Genomic DNA, 12,521 nt, shown 5'->3' on the forward strand with positions numbered 1-12,521 from the left:
ACACGCGTGAGCGGTTCAGCTATATGCACGCTGCAGGGACATACATGTTACCTCCTGTTTTGGATGCTCTCTTGGTGTAGGAAATCTGAAAACAGCCGGTTTTGTATGGAATTTCGGATACGCATTTTTTTCATCGACTGGTGGAGATTTAAACGCATGCGCAAGGCAGAAAATAATGTGCATGGAACGATCGACATGGTGCGGATAGAGTTCTTAAAACAGAATGTTAAAAAAAAACACGTTTTTCAAATAATACACACCCGCTATACTTACATATTGTTTTATCAATAAAAATACTTTCGGATGGTGCTTGATCGCGAAACGAAAATCGCGAATTTACGGGTCGAAAGACAATAATTAATTTGCATTGCTGTTAGCATTTTCAGTTGTTTGTTTGTTCGTTTTTTTATTACACTCTTGCCTTTACAACAAAGTATATATGGGTTGTATAGAATTTCGTATCAGCCGGGCGGAAAGTTTGAGCGAGATGAAGGATCCGCCCGCAATGCTGGTCCAAGGACAATCCGTATCTGCTGGTGGCGACGCTTTTCTTCTAAACGCTTTTACGTACATACCTGTTTATATGAAGTATTTTGTGGACAGTGTTTATGTGTGTTTATTAAAAGTTTTTTAATAGAATAAATAATTTGATCTTCGCATTCGTGGTTGAGTTGAGAAAAGGGATCAACGGCGGATCAAACGGTAGACGGAGTAGCCTAAGGTCTCGCCGTTTTGGAGGACCCAAAAATGTGTGTAGTAGTAAATGGTTTATACATAGGCCCCTTCTCCAAAGATGATGATGATCAAGGGCCTCAATTCCCCCCAATTCATCGTTTTTAAGATTAGAGGCCCCATTTATAATTCCGCCCTGGGCCTCCAAGGGGATTGATCCTCCACTGGTGATATTCGAATGTTCCACAGCTTAACACGTTGCTCTTTCTCTACAGTACACGATTTTCAGGTGCGACAGCCACGCAAATGGTTTTCTTTTATTCACTGTAGGTAATCATGGTTCAGTCTCTAGAAATGAAAGCTAGTATGAACGTTGCTGCTGCTGCACCCATACGTAACAGTTCTCCCCTGTACCCTCCCGTTCCGGTGAGGGCTGCTCTCAAGAATGACGGCGGTTCGTAATTGCTTCCAGTGCTTTTCCACATTTAAAACATGTGCCAACTATTTCGTTAGCGAGCAAGGGAGTATTGTTTCTGGTTTGTGCGGATGAAATTGATCGAAGCAATGAAACTTGGATGAAAAACAAAAAACGTACGGCTAATGTACGCCAGTTCCGATGACTGGTGACACCGAACCGAAATGCGAGCGAACCGGGTGTGATGTGGTACCTTACGCCATAAGCTTAGACCGTGTCGTGAATGCAACGTATGCAACAAACAAGACCATCACAGTGGCGAGAATTTCCGAGTTAACCCACGGTCCCTTGTATGCACCGGAGAAATTTACGGTAACGGTCGTGAGTGGTTTCACCGACTGGATGTCTTCGCCGGCACGCTGGGCTTTGCGGACAGCCGCATAGGATTCCTCATCGAACAGACGCACTGCGTACGATCCGCTGCTGGCCTTCTTAATTTCCTCATTCCAGCTCACCTGAAAATACACAATTTTCACGATACCGGTCAGCGCCACGACTTGAACTCAAAGTGCGTGTCTATAGGTGCCTAATGGATCTGCCCCATCGCTTACCTGGTACTTGTTATCGCCGATGCGCACAACCGGAGCCAACTTGCCAAGGACTTCGGCGAACAGGGGCAGCTTTTCTGCTCCGGCATTCGAGCACTTAAGCGTGAACTCCGTTACAAAACCAATCTGGCTAACGATCGTAGCATCCGAGGTGGAGTAGAAGTTAGATTTCACCTCCGGGTTTGAGCAAGAGCTAGCGATGGCGTAACTCAACGCACAGCACAACACGGCCGATGCTAGAACGAACTTTACCATAGTGATGGCGTATTTGTTTGCTACGTACGATTCGAAATCGAGAAATGTACTGAAACAGCGCTGATCCCGGCGAGCTTGCAAATGATTCGGTTTGTTGTTTGCAACGAAATCATCCACGTCGATTGCACTCCAGCCACGTCAAACGCAGCTGTCATAAACAAACCGGGCAAGCTGTCAAGGTGACGGCCCTAAACACATCGATTTTGAGAAAATATTTACCAAATTAGACGTAAAAATTATTCATAATTGTGTTTTTATCAGCTTCAATTATTTAAAATAAATCATTCCCAGGGATAATCGTTTTACGAGCCAGGTATGTCATATAGAACGATCAGAATAGAATCGACAAATTGTTGTGCTATATTGAATGGTCGCGTCTCACGAATTGTCATCCATTGAATTTCCGTACCCAATTGAAGCAACTTTATCTTTTCGCATTCTCAACTGATCTGACCCAATAAGATCTGTTTGTTCGTTAGAACTTAAAGTCTTGAACCACATGTTGTGTGCTAATAATTTAGTTTATTTCTATACTTTTACCACAAATTGGACGGCAGAAATGTTTGAACATTAAACAATAGCGGATAAAAATGATTTAAAAAAGTGGATGAATTTAACAATTCCCAAAGCCCAACCAGTATGTTTAGTAAAATCACACGAATTAGTATACATCCATCCCCGCGCAAAGACACAGACAGTTTAGATTGACCGCTCGTCGATCACGGGCCCGCAACTCCAACCAACGCTTTTGATTCGGAACGAACATTTCCGGTGGCAGTGGCGCTTTCTCGTCGGCAGTTTCTAAGAACAAAGTAGAGCATGTGTGCATTATTAGAGGTAGGTATTTTCGCTACTTTTCTTCATACACTTACCATCGCTTTTCTTGCCCGCTTTCGATGGACTTGGCAGAATGGATATCGTCTCCTCGGGTTTACGCAGCAGTAGTTTGCCCACACCTTCGCACATTCGCAGCACTTCGTGATGGGACAAAGTTTCCCGTAACCGTTCGTCCAGCGCTTCACAAGCATTGATCCACTCGGCGACCCCGTCGAAATCCTTCAGCAAGTTCAACGCACCGGCGCTGCTGAATTTCGTCTTTTTCATGTAAATGTGATCGAGCCAAGCTTCACAGATGATCTTCAGCGTTAGCTTCAGTATTTCAATGTCTTTCGTCGCCTGTATGACAGGCAGATAGATTTGGTTGAAAAAGTAGGCCACATATTCGTTGGCCCGTTCCTGCAAAACTTCCGTCTGCCAGTGCTTGAAGTACGGAAAGCAAAGCGTCAGCGATGCCAGGCTCGTCGTACGGCAAACGGCGGCCAGGACATCGATACATTCGGTGCAGGTCGCTTTCAACTTGATGATGTTTTCCTTGATTTCCGATACAAGTTTCGCCCGTAGCGCAACGCACACCTGCACTTGCACTTCCAGTGGGTCGTCGGCAGACAACTCCGGGACGCGTATGTACTGCAACTGCTCCAAGCACAATCCTATATCGTTGTGAACAACCTTGAAGAACATCATCATGTTCCAATCCGTACAAAGCGATCGTGCCTTATTGGCCGCCCAGATGCGCATAGAATGAATGGAATGATCGAGTCGATGCAGAACCGGAATCTGCTCCACCAGTGGCAGCTCGTTGGCGATAGTTCCAATGTCACACGTGTTCGACAGTTGTACCAACTGATACAGCAGCTCACTCCAAACTTTTCCACAGACAGTTCCTTCAACCTTGGAAGCAGTATAGAAAAACAAACGAATCATCATTGCTTTGCAAGTTTGCCACGCGTTTCATGTACTTACAATTACATTCTTCCCGCAAAACTCGCCCTCCTCGAAGGGAAAATCTACCGGAAGGCTGGAAGAAACGACCGCCAAACGGAACTGCTTGTCCCAAATCGTACTGGTCACATGCACCGTGAGTGTTTCACCCAGACCCTTGAGCGTGGACAGGATCGGTTCCGGTGCTTCATCTGGCTGCAACAGCGATAGCCAATCGCGCAGATACTTTGCACATGCGGCCGGCCGACAGGCCAACGGCGAAGAACTCCACCACAGCACGACGTGCTCCAAGGAACCGCCAACTTGCGTCCAAAGTCCCCGCGTACCGCGATTGACCCACTTGATGAGTTCCGTTTTGGTGAGCTCACGCTCGAATGCCGATGGGCAGTACTTGATCACCTTCATGATAACGTTCGCTACGAAGATCTCCTCATCGGCAATTAAATTCTCCAACAGATCCATTCCATCCGGTTCGTTGACGAGATAGTTGATGGAGTTGTATGCCACCGCTTCGGCGGCCATTTCATCGAAGAAATGTATCGCGGGATCCTGAAAAGACATCGAAGATACACCTTAGTTGGGTGGAAGTTCCGCTAATACATAGATCATCTCATCCGTACATTATGTTCTGATTCGTCCAGTTCGCGTGATTCCGGTTTAGTGATGGGCGTTATCACAACCTTTCGGCCCGGTGTCGCTCTCCCGCGTGTGTGTATTTCTCCACTCGAGATCATGTTTACGCTCGCTTTGCGTCGAACGTTCATCTCCTCCTGTATGGGATCTATGTGTTTTCCCACCTCCGGGCCCTGTAGATTTGTCGTCAAGGCTCGCAAAATTTCCACACTCGAAGTGTCCGATTCGTTCTCCTCGTTCGCTACCGTCAACGCACCCTTACAGGTGGTCAGCAGACAGTTGATCAGCGTACTGCAGCAATCCTCGGCTCGCTGCTTGGTGATGATCTGCAGGATCGTTCCAACATCCACTTTCTTCGGAGTGGACATTAGCGGGGGGAATGAATTGCTGCACACTTGCGCATTCGTTTGAGTGCGGGCCTGCGTTGTCTTTTGGGCCAAGATGACGCTTTCGTTGTGCAGCGTACACAGCAGCAATGCACCGTCGACGACGATTTCCGACGTGTAGGTAGCGGCGAGCATTAGCTTGATCTGGCGGAAAACATGCAAAACATTTGAATAGGCGATTACTACGATTAAGATCGAGATTACCGATCGATCAGGAATTACCATTTTGTTGATGATGAATATCAGCTGAAGATTGCGCTTACGCAAGTTCTGCCGTATCAGGTGTGCCTTCCGGTTCAGCAAAATCTTGAAGAAACTTCGCTCCACGTTCTTGTCCGCCGATGACGCCGACATGCGTATCAGCCGTGTCTGCACGTGGGCGGACCGTTCGAAGCATTCGCGACTTTGTTGTAGCAACCGCTCAAATTCCTGCGCTCCCCGAGATGCATGGTGATGATAGAGACGAACAAACGAACACACGAATGAATGAGCACAGGGACGTATTAGGGAAAGAGGAAGTTTGGCATGTAGACATTCTACGCCACGTGGTATTCCGGTGGGCCTGCGTTCAACCGGATCGTAAAACGCTACGTTCGTTCACTGTCGGCAGACTACGATACACTCAGCGGACGGCCGATTTTGCGCACTGAAAACCTTCGGCAGTCACTCCACTGCCACTGCTCGGCAGGCTTCAAGCTCTCCAAAGGACATTCTCGCATCATGGGGCTTAAACAAGCAGGAGCACTTTATTTCAATGAACTTCGAACATTGAGACATTCGAGGCCAGGCCAAGAGGCGGCAAGGTGAGGTGCCATATCGTTTGCTCCGAAAGTCTAAATAAACTTGGTCCCAACTACATGATCGATGTAACAATAATTCAATTTCTTCTTTCCTTTCCAATGTTTCCGTCCTCGGCCAGTATTGGGTCAAGGATGTTTTGTGAAAGTTAGAATGAGAAAGGAGGGCCACGTTTTGAAAGTAGTATTTGATTTAGTTTAATTTAGAACATAACATTGTGTATTGTACGAATGCATTTAAACAAATGGACACATTTTGAACGAACAATAATTAATTGCAGATAAGGGAATATTGCAATAAAGTAAGCTTGAATCCTACATTTTAGAAGCATTCGGAAAACTTCAGGAACTATCGGGGTGTCATACGTCAACTGGCCAGATCCTTAGCTAACGCCACTTAAAATAAAAATGTTAGCATTTATCGTGGCCTTTGCTATCCAAAGTTATTCCGCGTTGGCCTGGAAGTTATAGAATCTTGCTGAGATTTGTTATAAAAAAATCTGTCCACCGCATTCAAGTTCCACTAGGGAAGTCTTCGTTAAAATGTTATAACTAACCATTTTCGGGGTTTCGGTCGATCCTCCCAGAACGATCGATTGAACTGCTAGCCTGAAGCGGCTGGCCTAGATAAAAACTTTCACAAAACAATGTCCAGCTTGTTCAAGTAGATGTTTCCTATTTTTGGCCTATTGCTTTAACTTCCCGGGAGAATGCAGGTATCTCTTTTCCTGCGATGTTCATCTTTAGGCACTGCTATAATATACGATGCTGGCTGTTGATCATGGCGTTCTGTGATGTACTCGTCAGAACAAGACTACTAATTGGCATTTTGGCCTTTTCGTGAAGATAGGAGAAGATAAAAAAGATAACAGATCGATCATATTGGACGAATACGAAGAATTATACCATGTAAAACTTCTTCGGGTTGGGCGTGTCACTTGCGCTTTGAACAAAGCTATTACACATTTACGAATAACGCTGCCAAATGTTGGTTGTGCGTCAAAGGATAGGCCATAAAACACAAAACAGCTGTGGAGTTCTCTTTTAGGTGGCAGGGAACTCGCAAGAAAAATCGTTGAATTGTGTCCATTTTTTTTAATGCATCCATTACCATTCCAGCATGTGATGGCCTCCATATTGAGAATAATATGGTGGGAATTTTCCACCTAAAAATTGCAAATGGAATACTATTTCCCTTAATGTTCGTCAAGAATTTCAACAATTTTCTTATCTTATACTTGTTGGGGCAGAAACAACGGCATTTCATCGTCAACCATTCATCCATTCAAAGAATGATTTATTGCCGAAACTTTTGCCATTCCTAACCTTCCTCATTCCGCTCCAAGAATCAACAACACGGTGTGCCGCTTTGTGCATTTAGTGGTTGTTCGCTTTTCTTGTTTGTTTTTCATTTTCACCTCGACACGGCACGCGAACTATGCTTTGTGTCATTTTTCTTTTTTACCAAACATTATGCTCCTTTTGCCCAATCTATGGCTCGCTGCGCTCTGGCCAACATCTACCACAACGTCACACGGTGTGCTTTGCACTTGATAATAACTCAATATCAAGGTTTTGGTTCGATGAAGGAAATTGGAACCGTTTCCTTACGATGACATTCAAAAATTTGATCCACAAAGTATCACCGATGGCGTAACGTATCGACAGTGTAGTCAGTCAGGAACGGACTAAGCGATAAGCGTCTTGGTCCGGAAGGTACCTGGTGCATGGTGCACAGCTGATTTGGCTAAGGTTCGATGGTGAAGGGATTGGTAGCCTTGCATTATTCCGCGCTTGGTACGCTACTTACGTAGTAGTCGGGCAGATCAATATTAATATCCGTGGCAAACTTCTTGCCCAGTATGCGAAGCTCTCGTTCCAATTGGCGCGATTGCTCGAACAGCTTGATCACCTCCTGGTGCTGCTTCGGAAGCCACTTGGATGTGTTCATGATGGATGTGCAAACGCACCCTACGGTGCCCGATAGCCGCGTTGGAGTGGAGGCCGCCTTCTTCTAGCCGAATCTCGTTCGTTTCACTGTACACTTGCGCAACATTCTTATTTCAGCGGAACAGGCGAAACTCTTCGCTGCGGAATTCAATACTGCGGCACCAAAAATTAGGTCATAAATTTGCGATAATTCACACGCGATCTGAGTGCACCACCATTTTACCGTTTTTACGCCCGAAACAGAACGAAGCAACGTTGTTGAGAATGTTGTTTCGAGAAGGATATGTTCGCCCGGACAGCAGCGACTAACCAGCACGACCAGCAGATGCAACGGCGTTCGATCGGGAACTGAAACTGAAAGTAGGGAAACGATGAACACCCGACCATGATATTGACAACCTTGAATTTTCCGATCAACCTCACACATACACAATACCTGGAATGCAACTAAGGTGGACTCTTTTATCGATTAAGCACCGCGATGGTTCCGCGGTTCCGAGTATCTCCGAACCGAACCGACGAATGCGGCGGTAACCTAGACAAGAATCTTGAAAGAGGTCGGCTTCGGAATTGCCTCCAGAAAAGTCAAGTTTATTCCTCGTAGCCGTAGCGGCTGGTTCTACTGCAGCGCACTGGGTCGTTGAATGCTTCTCTTTGTTACATAGCTTTCCGTTACCAAGGACACGAACAGCGATGGAGGACGCGCCACCTGATTCTGCTGCCATTTTTAACAACCGTTAGCTTAACGTCTGAAACGGTGGTACAAAACTTTAGCAAATTTGCTTACAATATTAAATAGCAAAACCTGTTCTCAATACTTGTTTGTCACGAAAACAAATACACGCATAACAGATATACGCATTTTAGATTTTAAATAATTTAATAATTTATCGACCAATTTTACACAGATCGGTTTTATCAAATTCCTTCCCCTCCACTTATCGTCTCTGTTTACAGTTGCGTTTCCATCTTATCGTATGTAAACACGCGCTTACTATCGAAATTGTTTTCAGTTTTACGTTTAGTTGTTTTTTTTTGTTGTGTTTGTCCATTCTCATATACACCTAATCATTATTTCATTTCAGACCTAAAAGGGTTTGTTTGATAATTGTGGAATCGTTATAAATAATGTAAAACTACGAAACAAACTATATTCATATGAAAACAAACAATCAAAATTAGTTCTTTAAATAAAAAAGAAAGTAAAACAAGGTAAAACTCTTACATCCAAACACATGGACTGCCAACATTCGACGCACTACACGACATCACAATAGTGCCGTATACGCATTGCCGTTGATCGATCCTTCTCTTTCGTTCACCTTACTACTACTTCCACTGCTGCTCCGCTACACTATCAAACATCCTTTTCTGGATCCTATTATTTCTCCGCTTCTAAATAAACAAAAAGGTAAATTTGTTTAACGTATTAGCTTACACTAAGAAAATACTAAACCCTTATCTTAGCCGTCACGTGGTTCTTTTATGATGGCAAGCCGATCTCCGTCCGGCAGTAGGAGGATCTATTTTAGTAGCGCCTTCAACGCTAGCGCTACTATCTGAAAGATGGTCTTTATCCTCGTATTGACATTTCTATTTACTTACATTTAATGTGGGTGTGTATGTGTAGTTTTTTTGTTTCTCTCCTTAATTTCATGCTCTACATTATTACGGTTATTCACAAAAAAAAATTAAATAATGTTCAGTTCTTTCTATTTCGAGTTTGTTTTCACCTTGCCCTACCGTAGTGGGTTTCGATTAGATTACCAGTGGACAAGGTCGTCTGTGCACAATTCCAGCAAACATTGAATTCTCACCTAACTGGTATATCGCTAACTGTTGTATCCGTCGATTCCAAATATATTCCTGCGGCACAATTGTTTCTGCTTTTATCGTTCCCATTCAGTTTCAGTTATCCTCCAAATTTGCAATGACTTTAAGTGTTGCCTTGGTTTTTGTAAAATATGGTGTCATGTTTAGCTGCGATCACTTAGTAGTAGATTACAATCATGTTTTACGATGGTGCTGGCACGATACCACTCGCCCGCAGGATACCATTTAATGTTTCTGAATATTCCGCGCCTAGTCATGGGTGGATGGGTCTACAGTAAGCAAATAACACTGTACCGATTGTTATGCGAAAAAATAAATAATAACGCTTGCCTATGCACAACCTACTGCTGTGTACGAAATACATACTACTGTTCCAAGTGATAAGCTCATGTCGTGAATGATAGGAAAATTTCAAACAATAGTGCGCTTTCAAACAACTTTCGTCCAACAAACGTAACCATGCGAATAATGAGCAAACACAAAACTTAACAGTGAACTTCGAACAAATCGTTCTTTCTTGTCATGTTGGGTACCGTATGATAACGGGATCAAATTCGTTACCGCGTGTTGGGGATGCTATTACTGGATTGCAGAATTTTACACTACACCCATATGCTCTCATTATTTAACTAGTCCTGCTCTGCATACTGAGCAACGTAAAACTGCTTTCAACTCACACGGAACACATCGATTGTGATAGCGATTTGGTATCGGCGGCGCAATTAGAATTTGACGCGAAAGTATCCAGTACATGTAAGAATATATGTATATTTATACGCAGAATTAGCGGTTAGAAATTTAGCACAAATATAACTTGGACTAGATAAGAGTTACACAGGTTAATTATAGGCTAGATATGCGCTTTGTTCTTCCTTGCTAAATTCCATTTCGTGTGTCTATTGCATATATGTCTCACAGAAACGTTATACAGTCATCGCCTCCGATTGATCCATCCCGTTCGCTTTCATATGAATTGTGTGAGTTTGATCATGTACATCGATCTGCGCAAACGTTTTTGCTGCATTTCCATTCTATTTACAATTCCTCTAAACTGAGTTAAAATTGCAAATTATCCAGCGTATGCACACCGATGCGCGTTTGTAGAGAGTACAAAATTTTCCTTAGTTTCCCTAATACACCGTCACATTGAGTAATTATATTTTTCTACTACAGTTCACATTTGCTCTCAGTCACGTTCCTCTTTTGCAATGAAATGGTTATCAATAGTTCTGTGTCGCTGTTGTCAATTTTCACACTAAACAAATGTCGCCAATGGATCATTTGACTGATCGGTTAATAGCGAGCTTAAAAGAAGTCCTCTCGTTTTCTTTCGATGCCTACAGAATGGTAGCATCAATCTCATGCTAACATCAGAACCAATTAATTTGTTTTGATTATAGAACTAATCCGCCTAACTCACCGCGGAGGGTCTGCTACTGCTCAACGGTAAATTCACTGCATTAGTTTGCTTGTATTTGTATCGCTTCGTCATTATTGTGGATGACACGATAGACGTCGCCAGGGAAGGTAGTAGGATGCGGAAAGGGACAGACGATGGATAGAGGGATCATAAGGATAGAGGGAACGGCTTTCTATAGAGGGAGAGTACGGATGGTACGAACGATGGAGGCGCCTAGCGTCTATCGGCGCTTCTTCTTATTGCGTCGCTTGCGTATATACCGCTCGCGCCAGCTTATCCTGAGGCTGATCTTTTCGCTGTCACTGTCGTCACTGTCATCGCTGTTTTTCCTATGGATAATTCAAACAGTTCGCTTTAGTGTCCGGCCATATATGACAACGGAGCGAGTAAAATGTACGGAAAACGGAACTGCACAAAGATGCTCCAAACACACAGATGGAAGTAAATTCTAATATTCATTCTGAAGTATTTGTGAAAGAATAATTTTGCAAATGGCTATCTGTTCATGTACCGTTTTCCAAGTTTTGTATTTTGTCTTCTCACTTCAAGGACTGTTTACTTCACTGTATCTCTTTCTCTCTACATTTCCGTGTTCGTGTCTACAAAATGAATAATCGTTGCAGTTACGGTTATGAAACGATGTATGCTGCTGGACGATCGATGATCGGCGAAGGCAAGTGTACGTTGATGTTGGTGCCAATGATGTCCCTGGTGAAGCGATGACAGAGATGAATAGTAGCACGATGAGCATAAACCTGGATGATCTTTAGCCAACGATCATGGCGGGTGTAATGGCGATATTAAATTATGAAAAGCATTAGGCTTACGATGCAACGATCTTCCTCGAATTGCTATACGGTTGTCGCGAAGTCGTAAAATATGAAATAAAACCCTTTCGGTGCGGAACATCGTGTACGCGGGACGGATTAGAACTCGAAAGTACTGGGCAACTTGTGAATCGCAATGCTTGCCTCAATTAAGCTGCTCAAACCGTCTCTGCGGGAGAGACACTTAAGAAAACGTGTACATAAAAATCAATATCTTCAACCTTGCTCGAGGTTATTCCACAAGAGTAACACCTAATTAGATAAGAGCTAAAACGTAACGAAACAATTATTTTGGCACCGTTGTAAAGCTTATACGAAACATCTTAAATAAAGTATCCGAAGAAGAATGTTGTTACTTCCCACACATTGGTCCACTAAAACAATGGAGTACCAATGGAAAGTGCAACAGACTATGCACAAATCATTCACTGTTCGGTCATACAGTGTGTCTCTGTCCGAGTCTTACTAAACTCTTAGTGGCATAAATCTACTGCTAGAAAAATAAAGAATAATGGCTATAAAATATTAATTACGACCTGTTCAAGCTTTAGGTAGTTAAATCTACCTCTAACCAATACAATTTAGATAGTTAGGTACCGCTCAATGTATTCTGTCACTGGTTGGCTAAAAACGAAACTCCCTTACAGCTATGCTACAAATATCACCACAGACACGTGGTTGGTGGTTCGCTAATCCGCTTTTGATAACTACTTCTAGACAATATTTTCTGGTCCTATCATTTGCAGATGGTTGTGTCTGTGCATGCCGATACGATACGCTCGCTGCTCGTGAAACCTATGAAATGATCCAAAATGTACAGATTTAGTTGATAGTGTGGTCTAGGGGTATGATCATGATATGACAATGGTTTAATTTCGTAAACACGTTATAGGCAACACCTGCAACGAGCGTATAAGAAAGCATTCATCCGCAGTACGTTCGC

The 12,521-nt window shown here is 43.5% G+C and overlaps 3 protein-coding genes across 3 annotated transcripts in view; all 3 read right to left on the reverse strand.

Annotated features, from left to right (window-relative positions):
- Positions 1-403: 403 nt before the first annotated feature.
- On the reverse strand, positions 404-2,072 carry LOC128310498 (translocon-associated protein subunit delta). Its single transcript, XM_053047147.1, has 2 exons — positions 1,699-2,072; positions 404-1,602 (listed from the first exon to the last, which is right to left on the reverse strand). The coding sequence occupies exons 1-2, from the start codon at positions 1,948-1,950 to the stop codon at positions 1,342-1,344; spliced, it is 513 nt and encodes a 170-aa protein (XP_052903107.1). The 5' UTR covers positions 1,951-2,072; the 3' UTR covers positions 404-1,341.
- A 413-nt stretch (positions 2,073-2,485) lies between these two features.
- Positions 2,486-7,499, reverse strand: LOC128297339 (uncharacterized). The gene is made up of 6 exons (XM_053032965.1): positions 7,359-7,499; positions 4,974-5,180; positions 4,353-4,895; positions 3,754-4,281; positions 2,823-3,681; positions 2,486-2,751 (listed from the first exon to the last, which is right to left on the reverse strand). Exons 1-6 carry the CDS (start codon positions 7,497-7,499, stop codon positions 2,612-2,614), a joined length of 2,418 nt encoding a protein of 805 aa, XP_052888925.1. The 3' UTR covers positions 2,486-2,611.
- A 979-nt stretch (positions 7,500-8,478) lies between these two features.
- Positions 8,479-12,521, reverse strand: part of LOC128310206 (uncharacterized) — a 29,707-nt gene continuing 25,664 nt past the window's right edge. Inside the window, exon 9 of the mRNA XM_053046790.1 lies at positions 8,479-11,080. Within this exon, the coding sequence (XP_052902750.1) occupies positions 10,972-11,080 (109 nt within the window). The 3' untranslated portion in view covers positions 8,479-10,971. The remainder of the gene's footprint in view (positions 11,081-12,521) is intronic.

The sequence above is a fragment of the Anopheles moucheti genome, chromosome 2, assembly GCF_943734755.1.
Source record: "Anopheles moucheti chromosome 2, idAnoMoucSN_F20_07, whole genome shotgun sequence".
Taxonomy (NCBI): Eukaryota; Metazoa; Arthropoda; class Insecta; order Diptera; family Culicidae; genus Anopheles; species Anopheles moucheti.